The sequence below is a fragment of the Engystomops pustulosus genome, chromosome 9, assembly GCF_040894005.1.
Source record: "Engystomops pustulosus chromosome 9, aEngPut4.maternal, whole genome shotgun sequence".
NCBI lineage: Eukaryota > Metazoa > Chordata > Amphibia > Anura > Leptodactylidae > Engystomops > Engystomops pustulosus.
In genome coordinates, this window is record NC_092419.1 from 93383867 (window position 1) to 93403806 (window position 19940).

At 44.8% G+C, this 19940-nt stretch overlaps 1 protein-coding gene across 2 annotated transcripts in view; it reads right to left on the bottom strand.

Annotated features, from left to right (window-relative positions):
* SCAI (suppressor of cancer cell invasion) overlaps window positions 1–19940 on the bottom strand; it is a 105515-nt gene that overhangs the window by 31984 nt on the left and 53591 nt on the right. For both annotated transcript variants that reach the window (XM_072123561.1, XM_072123562.1), the window contains exons 3-7: window positions 8349–8444; window positions 6260–6346; window positions 2189–2287; window positions 1347–1443; window positions 1023–1121 (exon numbers count right to left, since the gene is read on the bottom strand). In XM_072123561.1, the coding sequence (XP_071979662.1) occupies window positions 1023–1121; window positions 1347–1443; window positions 2189–2287; window positions 6260–6346; window positions 8349–8444 (478 nt within the window). The remainder of the gene's footprint in view (window positions 1–1022; window positions 1122–1346; window positions 1444–2188; window positions 2288–6259; window positions 6347–8348; window positions 8445–19940) is intronic.

Genomic DNA, 19940 nt, shown 5'->3' on the forward strand with positions numbered 1-19940 from the left:
CCGGTGCCGGCTACCACTTCATTATTTAGATTAAATGTAAATGAGATGCCTCGCTGAAAGAATCGTCTCTACGGAGGAAAACAAGGATTTTTCATGTATCAGATACGTTCTTTGAAGCTGGAATGAGTAAATGATCTGCAACTTTTACACTGGGGCTAATGCATAATGTATAACCTGGCTAATCTCTGTCTAAATATTACATTTGTACCCCTGATAGTCGGGTCTGAATGAACATGTCCATACCGAGTAGTCCTTTCCTATACCAACTCCCAGATACATGATGATACTCTGCCTTACACAACATAAATGACGACACCATCAGTCCATCTTCTTTGCTGAAGATACCGTATAGTTTTTAAGCTCAAAAATTGGGCTGGCTGGCGGCCTACGGGCGGCGGGCAAGGGGCTGGCGGCCTGCGGGCGAGGGGCTGGCGGCCTACGGGCGGCGGGCTACATAGTGCTGGAGCTGGCAGGCTGTATATACTGGGGGATATGGACTGGCCGGCTGTATACTGGGGGATATGGGCTGGTCAGCTTTATAGTGAATGGAGGCTGTTACCAATGCATTTCCCACCCTATGTTTATATTAGAGTCAATAGATTTTCCCATTTTTTTGTGCTAAAATTAGGTACCTCGTCTTTTGCTCGGGTTGGCTTATACTCGAGTATATAAGGTACTTTCTTTACATATTTTTAAGAATTTTCTTGTCAAAACCCAAAATGTTAGTATGTTAGTCAGAACAAGGGCAGGGAGGTCCGGCTCTACAAGCCGTCTGTAAGTCGGTGTTCTTGATGACACAGATGACACAAGGGCCACAAAAACGAACATCCGTTTTTTTGCTGTCCAAGAACAGCCTAAGACAGCGCACAGCCGTGCCTGGTCTGTGAAGACCACACCATGCTCTGTGTATGGAGACCACTAAAATCTTCCTGCATTACAGAAGAGTCATTTTAAGTTGAATAGAAATGTCATTTTATGCAGGATATGGTCTTAAATAGTAAAAAGAAATATATATACAAAACCTCAATAAATGCAGCTACTTCTTGAAGCACGAGATTCCATTCCAGCTGGTCCTCTGTATTGAAGCGGTGCGTATAGTCTTCAATTTCATCTGACAGCTCCTAAAGAGCAAATATCAATGAGAGGAATGGATGGTTTACAATGAGAATCCCAAGTCACATACTGGGGGAGAGAGTATGTGTGCGCGAGTGTATGCGTGCATGTGAATTTGCATGTGCGTGTGTGTGAGAGATGAGAAATACTCATCAGGTCATTCCAATACGGATGACAAGCTCCATCATAAAGGACAAGACTCCCTGAAATGAAGTTCTTAGTCCTTCAATTACCTTGACTAAGTCTTTAACCACATCCATTTTATTAAGCAGGAGGCAGACGACGATGAAGCGAGCATAGTACCGCAGCTTCTTCACCACCAGCTCAGGTCTAAAAGACAATCACAAGCAGAACTTTAAAGAGGGTTTGATCCAAGAAATGTTTTTAAGGTTTGTTTTGGGAACAAGACCATAAATAAGAGTGAGATATATAAGGCTTTACCGCTGGCAATCTCACTGCCCATAGGGTGTAGGCTCAGCGGCTGATGGCTGGTAGGTCAACTTACCATCAAACATCTTCCCTCCCCCATGTATTTGTACCTGTCGTGTAGAGTTATTCTCGTGTCCGTGAAAGCCTCCGCAGTAATCTATCCTGACAGCCAATGTCAGCAGCTTAAGGGCCGCGGACTGCGATGACTGTCAACCAGCGCTAAACCTTCACTGGGGCAAAGCCAGCCATACTTTTAGAACTGACAGGCGGCAAAGTAAAGAGACGGCGTGGACCGAGGTGAATAACAATCCTCAACAGCAGAGAACAAATCTAATGGACTGAGGCCCTGGAGTACTGATTGCAGAGGTCACAAGTGTCCTCCAGGCTCTTCTTTGCTCCTAAAATGACCCCCCTAATTAAACACAATCGCTTGAAAAACTTTTTCTACTTGTATTACATATAGGGATGACCCTATAAAAATGCATCCACATGATGCCTATGGACAGTACTCCAACCATACCGCCCCTATATTGTCCTTCCAATAACATCCTCTAGAGGGCAACAGGAGATGTGCCAAAAATTGCTTATAAAGGAACATCATGGTGCAGTATGGAGGAAAGTGATAATATTGGGAGCCACGTCTTACCTGTCCTCTTTAGTGACCTGGGAATAGTAGGATCGCTGTCTGATTGCTGAGTAGAAAGAGAAGGCTTCATTCAGGTAACTGGTCTCGGATGTCCGCAGACTGGAAGAAAAGAAACGTTCCTGATGTACATAATATCATATATTATACAGCGCATTTTATGCATCGCAGTCGCTTCAACGCCCCAAATTTTTTTTTTTCCATTTCCTCTTTATTTCCTCTTAGCTGTTTAGGCTTCTTTCAGACGGAGTTTATGTAGCACATTTGGTGTAAATTGCAGAATGCTGCCATATGCTGTGCTTTTTAAACTATGTCTTTTTAAGGGGCAACATATGCAACTGTATGGCATGAAAAAAAAAAAAGGATATAAAAGATGACAAAAAAGCCGTGCAGCCACCACAATCATCCATTCCCAACCCAAACGCCAACATTTCCAGACATGGCTGCGAGGCCGAGAGGTGTGACACGTCTATTATAAATTAAAGCTTTAAAGGGGTTGGCCACTTCATCTCACCTTTTTGTAATGTGTGTGTGTGTGGGGGGGGGGGGGATATCAGGTAATTTACCAATATACATCTATTGATAATTCTGCTGCGTTTTCTTGACATGTAAAGTGAAGCCTCCTGTCTGTTACCTCATCAGCCAAACATTAATATCCATAAAATGGCAGCAGATGGAGGGTCATGTGATCTCCATCTGTCCATGAACAATCGCCCTGCCAGGACCTTATGATAGTATTGAAGATCAAGGTCCTGGAAGCTTGTTACAAATTATTATGGCTTCACAATTGGGTAACAGGGACACAATGATCATAATGAATTCACTCTGCGACTCCTAAAATTTGTGCTTGAGCACAACTTTTTTACATTTGATGGCAGGTTCTACCACCAGCTCAGGGGAGTGGCTATGGGGAGCCCTTGTGCTCCCACATATGCTAATCTCTTCCTGGGCTGGTGGGAGAAGGAGCTTGTGTTTAATGAGGACCTTGAATCTTATACGTCACACATTCTACTATGGATAAGATTCATAGATGACGTCCTACTTCTATGGAAAGGACCAAAGGACCGCTTTGAGGAATTTGTAACCATTCTCAATTCCAATCAGATTGGTCTTTTTCTCACATCTGAGATCCGGCAGGAAACAATTTCCTTCCTGGATCTATCCATTAGCAAAACTACATCAGGTAAATTATCTACGAAGGTCTTCAGAAAAACCACCGCCACCAACTCCCTTCTTGTCTGGAACAGCTGGCATCCAAAGCCTTTGAAAAAAGGAATACCCAAAGGGCAGTACCTGCGAGTTAGGCGGAACTGCTCGGAGATGGCAGAATACTTGTCAGCAGCAGCAGATTTGAGATGCAGATTTCATGAGAGGGGGTATCCGGATGAGGTCCTGAAGGAAGCCCATCACTATGCAATTAAGAGCAACAGGGATACCCTCCTTACACCGAAAATTAGAAGGGAGTCGGATGCTCCAACACGTATCATAGGGACCTATGACTCTCATCATAAGCAAGTGAGGGATGTGCTGGCAGCTCATTGGAAAATCCTTAAACTGGACCCGGATATTAGTGAGGAAATCGGCGATTTTCCACAGATCACATACAGGAGGGGCAAAAACATACGGGATAAACTGGTTCATAGTCACCTTACTCCAGTTATACAACAAACGTGGCTCCCACAGCCCCCTCTAGGCACACACAGATGCGGGTCCTGTAAGGCATGCGAATTTATCTCACCAGGTAATTCTGTGACCAGCTCTGTAACTCAGCGGACCTTTCCAAATCGCCAATTTATCAATTGCAGAAGCACCGGAGTTGTGTATCTCATGACATGCATATGTGGAGCCCAATATGTGGGTAAGACATATAGAGAATTCCGTGTACGCATCCGAGAACATGTGAGGGATGTTCTTAATGGCAAGGACACCACCATCGCTCGGCATGTCTGTGAACACCATGACGGAAATTCCCTGAGTATAAAATTTGAAGGAGTGGAACGGGTGACACCCCCTATACGCGGGGGGGACTTTGATCGCATGTTGCTTCAACGTGAGGCAAGATGGATTTGCACCCTTTCCACTGAAAAACCGCAAGGTCTGAACGATGCTATTAGCTATGCATGTTTCCTTTAATGAATCACATCATATCTTGCATCATTTCATTTGAGCAAGCACATCCTGTTGCTTTATACCATCACCAGTATCATTTTTCATTTGCAATTTAAATTTCAATCCTGTCACAGTGGCTTTCTGTCACTAGCCATGGCAGAATATTTCCTTTACCTTGGCCTTTTGCTAAACCGGATCGGTTTCTATAGGACAGACTTAGCCGCGATACGATCCCCTGGCTAACAGTAATTCCTAATGAGGAATATAGGACAGTATACAGGTTGGTGTCTATTTAACATAATCAACATTACTATAACCTAAGCGACACTGTCCTTATTGATACTGGCCCTCGTTTTGACAGACTGGTGATGACAATTCACTCACCAGACACTGCATTCCTGAGCCTGGGGACAGCGCTATTGGCTGACCAGGTACGAGCCCTCTCTCCTCGGAACGCCCACTCAATTCCTATTGACCGGCGGTCCTAGGCGGTGATTGGCTGCCGTGCCGCTGGGGGGGCGGGGCGTTTTGCTTATACTCTGCGCGTGCACTCGCGCGCGCATGGCATCTATTAGTGCCGAGACTCTGCCGGCGGGTGCACACATAAATATGTGATGTGCGCCCGCACTGAATAATACACCTTCTATGCATCCATATGCCTCTGATGACACAGCTCCATACTAGAGGGGCTGCAGAAACGCGTCAGGCATAGGGTATATTAGGCAGAATAGACAGGGTATTGGTTCACATTATGATTTAAACCACTACCTAGTTATGTTTCTGTTCTCATCCTAGAGTGTAGTGCCGATCTAGTTACTAGGGCGATAACCCGCTCAATTGCTGATAGCTAAATATCGCCGATCGTTGCACACATTATGAACAGAACAGTATGCACATCAGCACCTTAGTCCAGTGAGGGGGTTATATCGTGATTTAGTGGGATTCTACTGGTCTCATATCCCCCATACACACTGGAAGCCTGATCTGACTATTTAATTGGCTGAAGAGTGGCCGCACTTTATGAATATCTAATAAAGTTTAATTTTTTAAGTGTTCTCTTTCAGGCAGCTATTCTACTCATTCACTTGAACACAAACTTGGTATTTATTTTCAACTCTCCTATTAACAGGGACCCATTGACCCTGGACATTTGGAAAGGCCTTAAATCTCTGCACAGAAGTGTTTCATCAGGCAATGCCCTGCTGGATGCAAACCTTTCAAGAAGAAGCCTACATGGTGACCCTTCATTTCTTCTTCCTTGAAACACTGAAACTCTCTCTATATCTCTCTGTATATTTTCTTAAAATGCACCCAGTGTTTTACTTCTAACCAGATCTTTAAAGAGGTTATATAAAGTTTATATGTTATCCCCTATCCTGTGCTGATTGGTGAGGGTCCTACTAATGGGACCCCCACTGATCACTAGAACTGGCCCCAGCAATATCCATGCTCGGCCTGCTGCTCCATCAAGTAGTGAGAACAGTACCCAGATTACTGAGGGTCCCAGTCTCAAATAAACCCCTTTAACCACATAATAAAAGGGGATGCTGAGAGTGCTTTGCAGTTGATTTGTCATGTGAGAAGCAGCATATAGATCTTTATATATGGAGTCTGTACACAGGCAGACGTGTCAATCACTGTGTGTAGCTGCGGTAAGCAGGACCCATACGCTTCCCATCCATCGCATGGAAACTATCCATTCCTGCACAGCCCTTCACCTGTCAATTACTGTAATAGAAAGTAAAAAAAAAAAAAAAAAAAAAAAAAAGATGATCTGGAACGGCTAACGGATTGAGGGAAATCATTAAGACTTTGGCTGACTTAATTTTCTTCCTCTGAGCCGCTGCCAAATGAGATGTTCCTCAGGCTGCACACAGTGCAATAAATCGTCATGCAGCAATGTAATAACCCGCACTTTGCTTTTTAACATTTGCTTTCTTCAATTTCCCATCAGCAGATACTTACTAGTAGTGGTAATACAATTGACCAATTTTTGAGGCAATTTCTCCAATCTGCCAACGCTTGAGGCCATACCGATTGTCAAGCACTTGCCTAAGAGCAGGATACGAAAAAAACATGAATTTCTCTTTAGTACAAACACAAGAAGGAGAATATATTATAAAATATATATGTCAGTGTAATAAAAGACATGACAGATCCTCCAGAGACGTCTTGTACATAGGGTGCAGTGTCTAATAGGATACATGGAGCCATCTCTCTACAACCCATTCATTATTCTTTGTCATCATGTCTTCGGTGCAGGACAGGTACATTATTTTAGTCCTTTCATGACTGCCATACAGCTGTAAATGTGCTTACTACACATACCCCCCTGCACATGTATAGACGACCCATGACAGTGACCCCCTGCAAAACAGAAATATCCTCTGAACTGTGGCAACTAGAAACAAAGTTCTGGTGTCATTTTAATAATATATATCCCACTGCCAATTAACAATGGTTATCTTTGGTTCTGTAGCACCTAGAAACACTATTCTTGTGTTATACTAAAGGGGGGGGGGGTTGTGTTTATGGGTGTAGAATATATAGCCATTTGAAGTGTGCCCCCTCCAGCCCATCAGCTGAAGGCAGTAAGGATTAGGAGCTGCAGAGAGACAGGGCTGACACTTTGCAGAAGTACATGCACCCACTGCATTTGTAGCTGAACCGGGGGAAAGCTGATGGATTGATGGTATACATATTTATAATATACTTGGGTAAGGATTTATTGAATTTTACTGCTTATTAAAAAAATATTTTACATGTTTAGTTATGCCAGTATTCTAATTCTATAAACAATTAAAAAATATAATTAATAAAATTATCCTCGAAACTTAAAGTGTTGCATAAAAACAATAAAATTGTCATAAGGGATTCGGCCAACAGATTTTAGCCAATTATATTACCAGCCCTCTCAGCTAGGGCTCAAATACCTTTCATATGTGAAATTTCACCCGTTTATCTATAAAAATCTCCTCCAAACTTATGTGAAAATAAGCAGAGTCACTTCAGGTTTCTCCATCACGGGATCTATAGTATCTACAATGCTTTTGGCTTCATATAAAACATCCTTCAGGTAGTTTTTGGTTTAGTAAACTACAGAACTGGATATTTATCTGCATCTCTCACTTCACGATCTGAAAGAGAATAAGAGTCTTACCTTTAATATGACACCAGAATCTTGTTTCTAGGTGCTAAAGAACTCAAGAGCATCTGAAGAGAGACTCTCCCTGCTGCCTCTGAACCGGATTCATCTCAAGTAAAATATGACTCTTCTCTGCTCATTTTCAAGGGACTTTGGATGAGAGCTCATCTTTTTATAGGTAAATGGGAGAGATTTCACATAAAAGAGTGGATTCTAGATAGGACATTTCATACCCTGCTGCAGGGGGCTGGTAGTCTAATGGAGTAAATTGAATATGGTTATGTTGTCTGTCACTCACCAGATACATATCTCGCTACCACTTCCTGTGACATCCTGACTATTCATTTTTATAGACCTTGTTCCCCAAGATCTAAGTTTCCATTGTGGTCATGCCATCATTTTTGTTATATGTAGCCCTAACCCTAATATTACAATAGTATTATTATCACTCTGTTCTATTTTCTGTATTTGATGTAAATTAAAATGAGAAAAAAGGGCCCAAAAGGAAGAGAACAGTAATAAGACAAAAGAAAAAAAACACACATAAAAGTTTCTTAAAGTATCAAGGTGTCAGGTGAAGATATATAGTGCATACAGCTCACTAGAAGTAGTGCATACAGAGAAATTGCATCTAAAAGGGGTTTCCAGGCTAAATGTATTGTAGAGCTACCCTCAAAAATAGGTCACCAGTGTGTGAGTAACAGAGGCTCCTACTACCATCATAATAGACTCCTAATAGACAATGTATGGCACAACAGTGAAGATCCCAGTGCCCCCTGCCCCTATAGGCTTCGCCATAGGCATATGACGGCCTCTTTCTTGTTACATTTTTTATTATGAATCACTGATCCACTTTTCTGAATCCAAACCATAGAATAGAGGCCAATGGCTACAGCTAGAATCCAGTACCTGTGCTGCTGCTGGAACTTCCACAGCTTTGTGTAGACATCAAACGTCCGTCCAAAGTAGGACTGCCACTGCTTCTGTCCATACTGGGGCAAATCCCTGCAAGAAAGTACAGATTACCGTCTATTCACAAACCTACAAGAGATAAAGCACCATTTATGTAAGGCTTATTCATATATAAAAAGTTAAGAAAAAAAAAGGCATAGGTCATCACTAAAATCTGGAGCATGTGTCACTAGAACATGGCCGGGGCTTACACTGCCACACGGGTCCGGGTATATGTCACTAAAACTTGCCTGCGGTATCAACTGGCACCTAATCCGGGGTATATGTCGCTGAACATGGCCGGAGATTACAAAGGCACCTGGGCCGGAGTACATGTCACTAGTACATGACCGGGGAATCCACTGCCAGCTGGGCCCGGGTATATGTCACTAGAACATGGCCAAGGCATCCTCTGGCACCTGGGCCCAGGTATATGTCACTAGTACATTGCCAAGGCATCCGCTGGCACCTGGGCCCGGGTATATGTCACTAGTACATTGCCAAGGCATCCGCTGGCACCTGGGCCCGGGTATATGTCACTAGTACATTGCCAAGGCATCCGCTGGCACCTGGGCCCGGGTATATGTCACTAGTACATTGCCAAGGCATCCGCTGGCACCTGGGCCCGGGTATATGTCACTAGTACATTGCCAAGGAATTCACTGGCACCTGGGCCCGGGTATATATCACTAGTACATTGCCAAGGAATCCACTGGCACCTGGTCCCGTGTATATGTCACTAGTACATGACCGGGAATCCACTGGCACCTGGGACTGGGTATAGGTCACTAGTACATGGCCAAGGCATCCGCTGGCACCTGGGACTGGGTATAGGTCACTAGTACAAGGCCAAGGCATCCGCTGGCACCTGGGCCCGGGTATTTGTCACTAGTACATTGCCAAGGCATCTGCTGGCACCTGGGCCCGGGTATATGTCACAAGTAGATGGCCAAGGCATCCGCTGGCACCTGGGCCTGGGTATAGGTCACTAGTACATGGCCAAGGCATCCGCTGGCACCTGGGCCTGGGTATAGGTCACTAGTACATGACCGGGGAATCCACTGGCACCTGGGCCTGGGTATAGGTCACTAGTACATGACCAAGGCATTTGCTGGCACCTGGGCCTGGGTATAGGTCACTAGTACATGACCGGGGAATCCACTGGCACCTGGGCCTGGGTATAGGTCACTAGTACATGGCCAAGGCATTTGCTGGCACCTGGGCCTGGGTATAGGTCACTAGTACATGACCGGGGCATCCACTGGCACATGGGCCAGGGTACAAGTCACTGAACATGGCCGGGGCATCCACTGGCAACTGAGCCGGGGTATAGGTCACTGAACATGGCCTAGGGCGTATGTCTCGGGAACATGGCCATACTTACACCGACACCTAGACTGGGGGATCCATTGGCACCAGGGGCACTCACTGCCACCTAGGCGTGGGCATATGTCACTAGCATATGGGCCTGGGGCATCCACTGGCACCTAGGCTGGGGAATCCACTGTTTCCGAAAATATAGAGGTTACAATAGGGACAACAAAACCTCAGTGCTTTACTATAGCAGTGTCTCTTTTATTCTCAAATTCCTATCAACATGCCATTAAAACCAGTCTAATTTTACCCTTTCCAGCAGAATTAGCGTTATGAAGCGATCCACGCTGCATCCACAGACAGAAAGTTACTTACAATAAAGTTATGGAGTTGTCTGTGCGGAGTGAGAAAGGTTGTAGTTGGCTCTGGGCTTTATCACCGGCTGCACAGAAGGTGGAATTAATGGGCCGTGTTATGAGATGATACCCTGGGCCGGTGACGCTGCCTCCTCCCGTCTCAATGACCTTATGTTCCTCATAGCCGGCTCTACCTGAGCCCCAGACACGGGGAATGCAGCGAGTGAGGGAGAGGATGGATATCACCCCCTTTATACCTGCGCCGGAGGGACCTGTGTTAACCTGTCTGGGGGCTGATTTCCGAGCACATTCTCAGCATGTTGTGATTGGCAATGTCCTCCATCTCCGTCGGTACGAGGCGGCCCGGCGCTGTCACACAGCACTGCCACCTGCCGTGAGGTTTCCATGGAAACAGGCTGCCACTGAATAGTTCCCCCAAAAACCTTACCCCCCCCAATACCTTACATTACAGAAGGATCATCTACTGCTACTGCCTGCAACAATTACATAAGAGGTAACAATACAGCTCACAATCTTATGCTGAGCAGTCATGTACTAGAGCTGCCACCATACAGACATCTATAGGGTGTGCACCATGGGAGCAACTATAGCTGTATAATGCCCTACATTAGTGTCACTCCCAACAATAGATCATCTCTTATACCTGATGAACAATCCTTAGGACTACCATCTAGTGTGGGATTGTAAATACATGGTGCACTGCTACAATCTGCAATGTCCAAATTCCATTGTAAGAATTAATCACAGGGAATCGGTCACCATACAAATCTATAAACACTGTTGGTATTGGTCCTGGAGAGCGCTGTTACTATACCTTTGTGTTAATAAAAGGAGAATTGTAAAAAAAAAAAAAAAAAAGTCTTTATATTCCAGGATTGTAGCTGGACTGGAGTGTGATATCTCTTCGCTGAACACAGCACAGACCTGGAGAGGTGTGCAACTACACCCTTGTGCATGTTAGTAGAACAGGATTGTGAAAAATGGATTTATATTCCAGGCCTGTAGCTGGACTCTGCACTGTGGTGCACTGATGTGTGACATCTCTTCACTAAACAAAGCAGAGCCCCCCAGCTAACTGCTGTAGTATTTAAGCTGCTACAGCAGGGAGAGGGGCTATGAAGCAACATAGCGAAGATATTTCACACACCAGTGTACCAGAGTGCTCAGAGTCCAGCTACAATCCTAGAATATAAATGCTGCTACACAGAACTACAGAACCAATGCCCAACAATGCCAGGTGCTTTGTATGTTCAAAATTGCTGAAAGGTTTAGATTTAAATATATAAAGCTTCAAGGGGCTTTCTGGGTTAAAGATATCCTAAGGACAGGTCATTGATATGTGATTTTTGAGTATCTGACACCCGCACCACCATAAGCAACAGGTGTGGGTGTCAGAAGCCACTGGCGCAAGATCATAGACATGTTACCCAGAAGCAAAGAGCTCCATGCTACATGTAGTGGTGGTGAGCAGCATCAGGACTCCTGGTGCACAGAGAAGCTCATTTGCATAAACTAAATCTGAAAACGACCAATCACTGGATGTAGGGAAAGCTAAAGAGCTGTTAACTATGTACTTTTGGGGCAAGATGGGCACTAGCCATGGGCTCCTTTTAGACCGCCATGGGCCCTGGGATGTATGAATATTATAGCCCCTACTAGTCAGGAAGCACTTCCTACATATTGTCCTAGAATCAGCTTCTTGGGGAATGGAGGACGTGCCCCTTCTGCTGCTATCAATCTGCAGTCAAAGGTCCCGAAATTGCTCTTGTGTACATTTATAATGAGAGCAGGAACAGATGTAGGGGGATTTAATGGGTGGTTTGGGTGGCCATGGGCCCCCTAGAAGGCCTGGGCCCTGGGCTACCACCCAACCCGCCTAAATTATAATCCACTACTGTTGCTCACTATTACAAAACTTTACTACGGTGAGTAAAGGGCTATAATAGGTTCACCCATATCAACAGACTCTTGTTAAATACCTGTCAAAGCCGTGTAATCCCTGAAAACATGCAAAGTCCGCTGAAAGTGTGCTATGCAACCCTAAGTAAATTAGCCCCATAGCGTGTACATCCCGTTATTCATTCATCCTTATAATCAGGTGCACTCTATGATCCGGTGCGCCTTATTTATGAATCTAGACGTTTTAGCAGGTATTTATTGATGGTGCCCCTTATAGTCCAAAAAATACGGTAATAAGTAGAACCTTGGTGGTAGGTTTCCATTAAGTTGAATTTGTATACGGCGGCACGAGTGAGCAGCGCTGGGGTCTTGGGTTCGAATCCCACCCAGGTCAACATCTGCAAAGAGTTTGTATGTTCTCTCTGTGTTTGTGTGGGTTTCCTCCGGGTCCTCCGGTTTCCTCCCACACTCCAAAACATACTGGTAGGTTGTTTAGATTGTGAGCCCCATGGGGACAGGGACCAATTTGCCATGCTTTGTGCAGCGCTGCGTAATCTATGTGCGCTATATAAATAATTATAATTATTACTTGTATGTAAATCGGAACAGGTATATTTGATAATTGTAGCTCCAGACAAAATTAGATTTTCAAAATTTTGTGCTGTCATCATCAATAAAGCTTCATTACAGACCCCTTACAGCTGATCATTGCAGCCTGGGACTAAAGTAATAGCATCCAGAGAGATTCACCAGAGGTCACAGTGGGCAGAGAGGTCTGTCTGTAAGTTGGCCGTCCTTAAGTAGGGGACCGCCTGTACTTAGTCCACTTGCTGAGCCCATTTATCACTGCAGGTCATTGACCCCCATGGATCAGACACCCCTATCCTATCAATAAAAAAAAAAATTTCTGCAGTAGGAAACCCCCATTTAATAGGAAATCTACTATTAAAATCCATCATGATAAACCAGGGACTGGGATAGGAAATGAGGACACAGATTGGTTGCTGTGGGCAACGACTCCATTGTACTCAATTTTTTTAGGATGTGAAGACTTAGTATTGCACAGCACAGAGCAGTCAAGACAAATGAAGGTAAACTAAGAGGTTTTCGTGTTCTGTTCTGATCGCTCCCACCAAGCGTAGGATCCGGGGGATGACTCACAGCCCTCTCATACAGAAACAATATTAGGCAAAAGTGGAGGAAAAACTGCGAGGATATGCTGAACACTGTGAAATGATTGTGACATCCCTCCGCCCGAGAGGTACTAAATGTCTTATTAATATCAGAGGGGAAATATTACACGCAAAAGGCAACGGTCCGTGAAGCGCTGTCTTCCTCCGAAACAGACAGCAGAGATGATGCTGTCAGAGGCAAATCCATTTGTTCCCTAAAAGTCAGCTGATCACCTGGAGACATTACAGAGTTCACAAAATGCAAAAGTCATTTCTGTGTTTTATAGCAGGACAATGGAGGGAGCTGGAGAAGTCACAGCTAATGAAGAATCATGTAGTCACGTCTCATAATGATCACCATCATCAGGAACATGTATAGGAGGAAACCTACCATGAGGATCAGAAGCAGAAGTGATGGTAGATTCCTCCTGCTGCCTCTGCCCTAATCTTTAATGTAATAATCCTGGAACCTAACTTGTTAAAAACTTTATTTTAGTAATATGTAAATTAACTGCAAAGGCTACTGGGGCGTGGAGTAGCGATAGCCCGGCCAGGCTAGTACACTCCCCAGTAGCCTTTGCAGTTAATTTGCATATTACTAAAATAAAGTTTTTAACAAGTTATGATCCAGGATTATTAAATCACAGATTAGGGCAGAGGCAGCAGGAGGAATCTACCATCACATCTACTTCTGATAGTAGATTCCTCATAGTAGGTTTCCTTTAAGGGTAGAAACACCTCACAACTGGTTGTAGCTGTTGCGATACATTTAAAATAACACATAAAACTCAAATAAATGTACTGGTAGCAGCGCCTATGCACTTCTATGCATTTCCATGGTAACAGTCTACAAACAAAGTCTGATCGTATAATCAGAATACCAATCACTGATTTCCTAATCTTCCTAAATGACATCCGATTTATGCAGCAATTCTACTACAATCAGCATGTGTAAGTCCCTTCAATTTTTACCATCACAGGACATTCATACAGGGTTGTGGAGTCTTTAAAGTGGTTTGTCCATTTTCACCAAATGATTGATATTGTTTATGTAATGAAAAGTTATACAATTTTCCAATATACTTTCTGTAATCAATACCTCATGGTTTTCTAGATCTCTGCTTGCTGTCCTTCTTTAGAAAGCTTCTATATTTACTTCCAGCGGATAGAAATCAGACCATGGTCACACAAGCCTGCTCTGGGGGTCTGCCGCCATTGCTACCGCCTGCTCTGGGGGTCTGCCGCCATTGCTACCGCCTGCTCTGGGGGTCTGCCGCCATTGCTACCGCCTGCTCTGGGGGTCTGCCGCCATTGCTACCGCCTGCTCTGGGGGTCTGCCGCCATTGCTACCGCCTGCTCTGGGGGTCTGCCGCCATTGCTACCGCCTGCTCTGGGGGTCTGCCGCCATTGCTACCGCCTGCTCTGGGGGTCTGCCGCCATTGCTACCGCCTGCTCTGGGGGTCTGCCGCCATTGCTACCGCCTGCTCTGGGGGTCTGCCGCCATTGCTACCGCCTGCTCTGGGGGTCTGCCGCCATTGCTACCGCCTGCTCTGGGGGTCTGCCGCCATTGCTACCGCCTGCTCTGGGGGTCTGCCGCCATTGCTACCGCCTGCTCTGGGGGTCTGCCGCCATTGCTACCGCCTGCTCTGGGGGTCTGCCGCCATTGCTACCGCCTGCTCTGGGGGTCTGCCGCCATTGCTACCGCCTGCTCTGGGGGTCTGCCGCCATTGCTACCGCCTGCTCTGGGGGTCTGCCGCCATTGCTACCGCCTGCTCTGGGGGTTTGCCGCCATTGTCGCCGGCATTATTATTAGTTGTGGTTTTTAGAATTTCTGTGGTGGCATTTTGTTCAGTACTGTGGTTGTTGGTTACTGGTGCGGTGCCTTAAAGTTGAGCAGTCTGACAATATGGCTCCTGGACCAATATAAAGTTGTTCACCTCAGTCTAAATCCTTAGATCAGAAATAGGAACCAACATATAAAGTGGACCTGTCAGGGCGATTCGGGACACTGAACCTCCCTTAAGGCTATTAAGCATACTTACCTAGAGATGGGTCTGATGAGGCGCATTGGGACCCTCCTGTGGTGCAGTACACCAGTGGTGGCAGCCCCTGCATATACATTAGGTATGGCAGCCCTTTCATACATACTAGTTATTGTCAGACCTTTTCACACATGCTGGTTACAGCCGCCACCTTCTCCAGCTACTAGTCCTAGCACCTAATGCTCCATGCAAGGCCTCCTCTCCTTTTCCCTAGTGTTTAAAGCCATATATGTAATACTGCTAGCTGCCCCATTGTACAAAAAATAAGAATAAAACATAATTTATCCAGGATTCCCAATTTAAATCCGATAACATCTCACCAAATATCGCTGCATGTACAGAGCTATTCTGCATGGTATTGATGTAGAACCTCGCATGAGCGCTCGTGTACTTCAAGGCGAACATCACATAATCAGGGTCATCTGTCAACCGCACTTACTGTATAGCAGCTGTAGACACGCCGCTTTGTGGTTTGTGATCAATTCTAATGATTATTGGACATATAAATTCACCCTGAAAACTATCAAGAAGACTGAATTTCAGTATGCGCTCAAGTGTGAATGAGTTGATGGAGGCGCCCAGGGGATCAATGACTACAAAGCCTCCGAGCCCACAACGGCCGGCAATGTTACCTTCAAGTCCTTGGCTATATGTATGCGGCACATTGGTATTATCCAGTCCTGGATTATAACGATTCCATACATGAATGGTACTTCTAGGAAACCATTCAGACCATCGCCAATTCCATGTAAAAGTAGGAAATGCTAATACTTTGTGGTATTTGTTACATTCTAGAATCTTGAAGCAGCTAAAACATGACTTACTGGACATTGGACATGTAAAAATGCTTTATCATCCAGCATCAGATAATTCCAGCACATTTTATCTAAATTTGCATGATCATAAATTAGATAGGATCAGTAAATCGCCCCCCAGTGATTTGATCAGTTTAGGGCCAGGGTCTGATAATCGTTTGTCAGAGGATTGTACAGACCTTGAGATAAATTCAGAATTGCGGCTTGGGGTCTTGCTCCCGGAGTGTTATATAAAGTGGCGTTACACATGTTCAACCAGCAGCTCCATTCAATTGAGAATGGGACCCCCAGATCCTATGATCAAGCGAGATCCCAGCAGTCAGACCCTTTCCAATCAGATCCACAGGAAACGCGCTGCCTCATCACGTGACTTGAGGAGCAACTGTACGGGTTATCAAGCTGTATCCCACAATCCTGTCATAAACTGTGCCAACACCTTCAGAAAAGCCAATTGCCCCACAACTGTCCAGTCAGGGAGTATTTTAATGTACCATTTCAATACACTAGGGGATAACAATCCTCCTGTAATTTGGGTAGTTGCATGTGGTCCGAGAATTGGTCCTCTAGTGACCTGCCTCCTGGCTTTGTGCTGCTCTAGAACAGAATTGATGGAACTACAGCAGCGATTCCCAAGGAACTTGCATGAATTCAAGACAAAATGGGGCTCATTTACTTACCCGGTCCAGTTGCGATCCAGCGTCGCGTTCTCCAACGAGGATTCGGGCTCTGCCGGGATTCACTAAAGTCGTGCGCACGATGTCCATCAGGAGTCGCTGCTGCGCCGAGATCCGCCAGAGTTCACCTTCTTCTCTGCGGTGCATGTAAGTGCTGATCTTGCGACAATTCTTTTTTTTTTTTTTTTAAATACCGCGTTTTTTCCGAATCCGTCTGGTTTTCCGACGGTGACCCCCCCCCCCTCCCAATTTCTGTCACATGCAAGCCAGCGCCGATGCGACAATCCGATCGCGTGCGCAAAAAACATGGGGCAATTCAGGGACAAGCGGCGCAAAACGGTAATATTCGGGCAACCCGGCGATTCAGCCCCTTAGTAAATGAGCCCCAATATGTCTGAGTTTCACAACCCCTTAAAGGGCTATTCCAGGCTTAGTCAATTTTAAATTTTAGGCCATATATAAAAATTACATTCGCATCATATCTACAGCCCATTATTCCCACCACGAAAATCTAATAAAGGAAACATCTTCGAGATTTGCCATTATGTGCAGTTGATTAATCCAGAAGTGCGCGTCCTCCATAAATGACGTCCTTAGTATTTGTTTACCTGTTTCCTGAACGATTTGCAAACCGTGAAAAGGTTAAACCCGCCATTAGTCCCAAAGAGCGAGCGCCCACGTCCTGCCCCTCGCATCCGCTATTATTACTTTTACATAGTAGCCCCTTTATTTGTCCCCAATTTCTACTTTCGGAGTTTGTGAAGTCGGAGCACATCATCCGACTGGCAGGGAAATGGGCAGTGAAGCTGAAAATTAAAAGTGAAAACCTCTACAGTTGCTGATTTTCCAGGGCTGGAGAGAAGACATTTTTTTTTTTAGCCGAGCTCATGAAAAAAAAAAAAAGAAAAGAAAATGAAGGAAAACAGAAAATTGACATTACACACATGAATTGCGGCAGCACCGAGCGTCTAAAGTGCTTCTGAAACCTCCGCTTCTTAACTGACCTTATTAAATGGCTTCAAAGTGCAACGCAAACTACACGGGGTTAACCCCCTACCTGCCCGGAAGTGAAGGACAATAAAGGTCATTGATCATAGACGTGTATAAAGAGAGGAACGTAATCGTGTAAAACTAATTTCAAGGCGACCAATGGATAGAAGTTGCGTATTTGGCCATACTAGGACATACTACAACGTGGGCGCCATTTATAAATGTGGTATACAACATAAACAACATAGTGATCAATAGAGACATAGACCCATCTCCCATGGGAGATGACAGAACCTCCATATGAACTTCTCCGTAGGTATCCGTGATAGCGAGCCGTGTAGCTGGATCTCTTTTAACGACCTTCATTCTTCAGTTTTATATTGGGCTTTGTTAAAATAAATGGTCGAGCATGAAAAACGCAGACCATCCAGGAGGTTCCTAACCCTCTTCATTGTCCTTCAAGGATTTCCACACAATCCAAAGTATTGATTGAACTCTCCAGGACTCCCCTATTAGCTGCTAAGGACTGAAAGGCTGCCCATGTAATAAAGGATAGTAATTACATCGCAGATAAAAGTATGAGATCTGGGACACAAAGAAGGTGGGGGTGGAGGGGGGGCAAAAACAAAACCCCATCAAAAGCAAAGAAGGTCATTCTGGACTTTCTGTACAAACCAGAATTTCTATGAATGTGAAATTTACGGAAAAAGTTATGAGCTTTGAGACACAATGCACCAAATGCTTCGCAGCAGCAGTAAAGTGGGTAAAAAACTTTCAAAAATCTCAATTGTAGGTGGCAGAAGATTTCAGCCTTTAATATGGCTTTACCCGTGGTGGGAAATACATTCCAGAAAAGGGTTAATGCTTTTAGGCTTCTGATGACGCACACAGACTATTATGATACATTTGGAATAGTGATGCCCCGACGCTCAATGTATTGATCCTTTGGCAAATGCAGAAGTTACTTGTAGAAAGAAGAGCAAGATGGATCTTTATATATCTGGTTACGGATGAGTTTCTGATTACTGGAGGCCGGAGATCGCAGCAATATTCAGCGGATATCATCTGCTCATTAACAAGGTATTACAATACCGTAATATATGCGAGTGCATCAGAGTGCTCACAGATGTGAAGCACCCCACGAACGTATTGGGAGCTACTGGAGCGGACCCAATACTATTTCTGGGCGCAACATGAAATATTTTAGCATTTTACCCACTTGCAAACCCTTTTGTCAATTCTCAGTCTCAGAAACTAGTGAGTGAAGACCAGAAGGTGTGGAGTCTCCCATAGACAGCATGTGGAGAAGAAGTATCTACCCAACTCTCTTACACGGAGCAGTGACATCTAGAACATGAAAAAGGAGCTCTGAGCAGCACGGATGTTACTGATGTATTCTGGTTGCAAAACCTAGACTAAAAAGTTACATTTTCACAGCCCTGCTGCTACTACTCACACAAATGTATGGTTACACAGCTCTACAGCCTAGCACTGTCTGCAGGTTATTAAAACCAGTGGAAGGGTTGTGCTACCGTTCCCCGATAAAGAGGGTGACTGGGATGCAGCTGGATCGGGAGGGGCGCAGCGATTGGACACCAACAATTTATAAAGTAGCATCTCTTAGGGATATCTCATCCCCTTGTAAGAAGGAAGAACTTGCTTGACATGGAGTTTTCCAAACAATTGGTATGTAACCCAGAAACGCTTTGGCATTTTAAAGAAAATTAGCCAAACTGTGAAGCAGCTAAATACAGAAAGACCCAGGAGCACAGCAGTGTGAGGACATTCCCCAGTACACTTGGAGTCGCAATGGGGGACACTGCTTATGATGGTGGCGTATTATGTAGTCCCCGCTGCTTTGGATACATCAAGAAGCTCTGGCGTACAAGTCCGGATACATGTCCCCCAATGACTGGGAGACATATGGATTTAAATGTGAATTTCTCAGAGCATAATATAGACATTAATTACAAACGTATGTTGGACGTCCCTGCATGCTGTTAGCAGATCCTAATACTTGGGGGAGGGCATTTACATTTAATTCATCAGCTTTATTTACATTTCTGCAATTGGATGTTATTAAAAAAAAAAATTAAACTGTGTGAAGATAATTTGCCCTACATGCAGTCTTGTTATCCCTTAGAAACAAGATAGCTGTCCTTGGATATGACCGCCCCAGCACCCGACGGAGGTGGCCACACATGCAGCATGTGAAGTCCTGCCTGACCCCATGGATTCAGCCTTCATTACTACAGGACGGCTGGGGG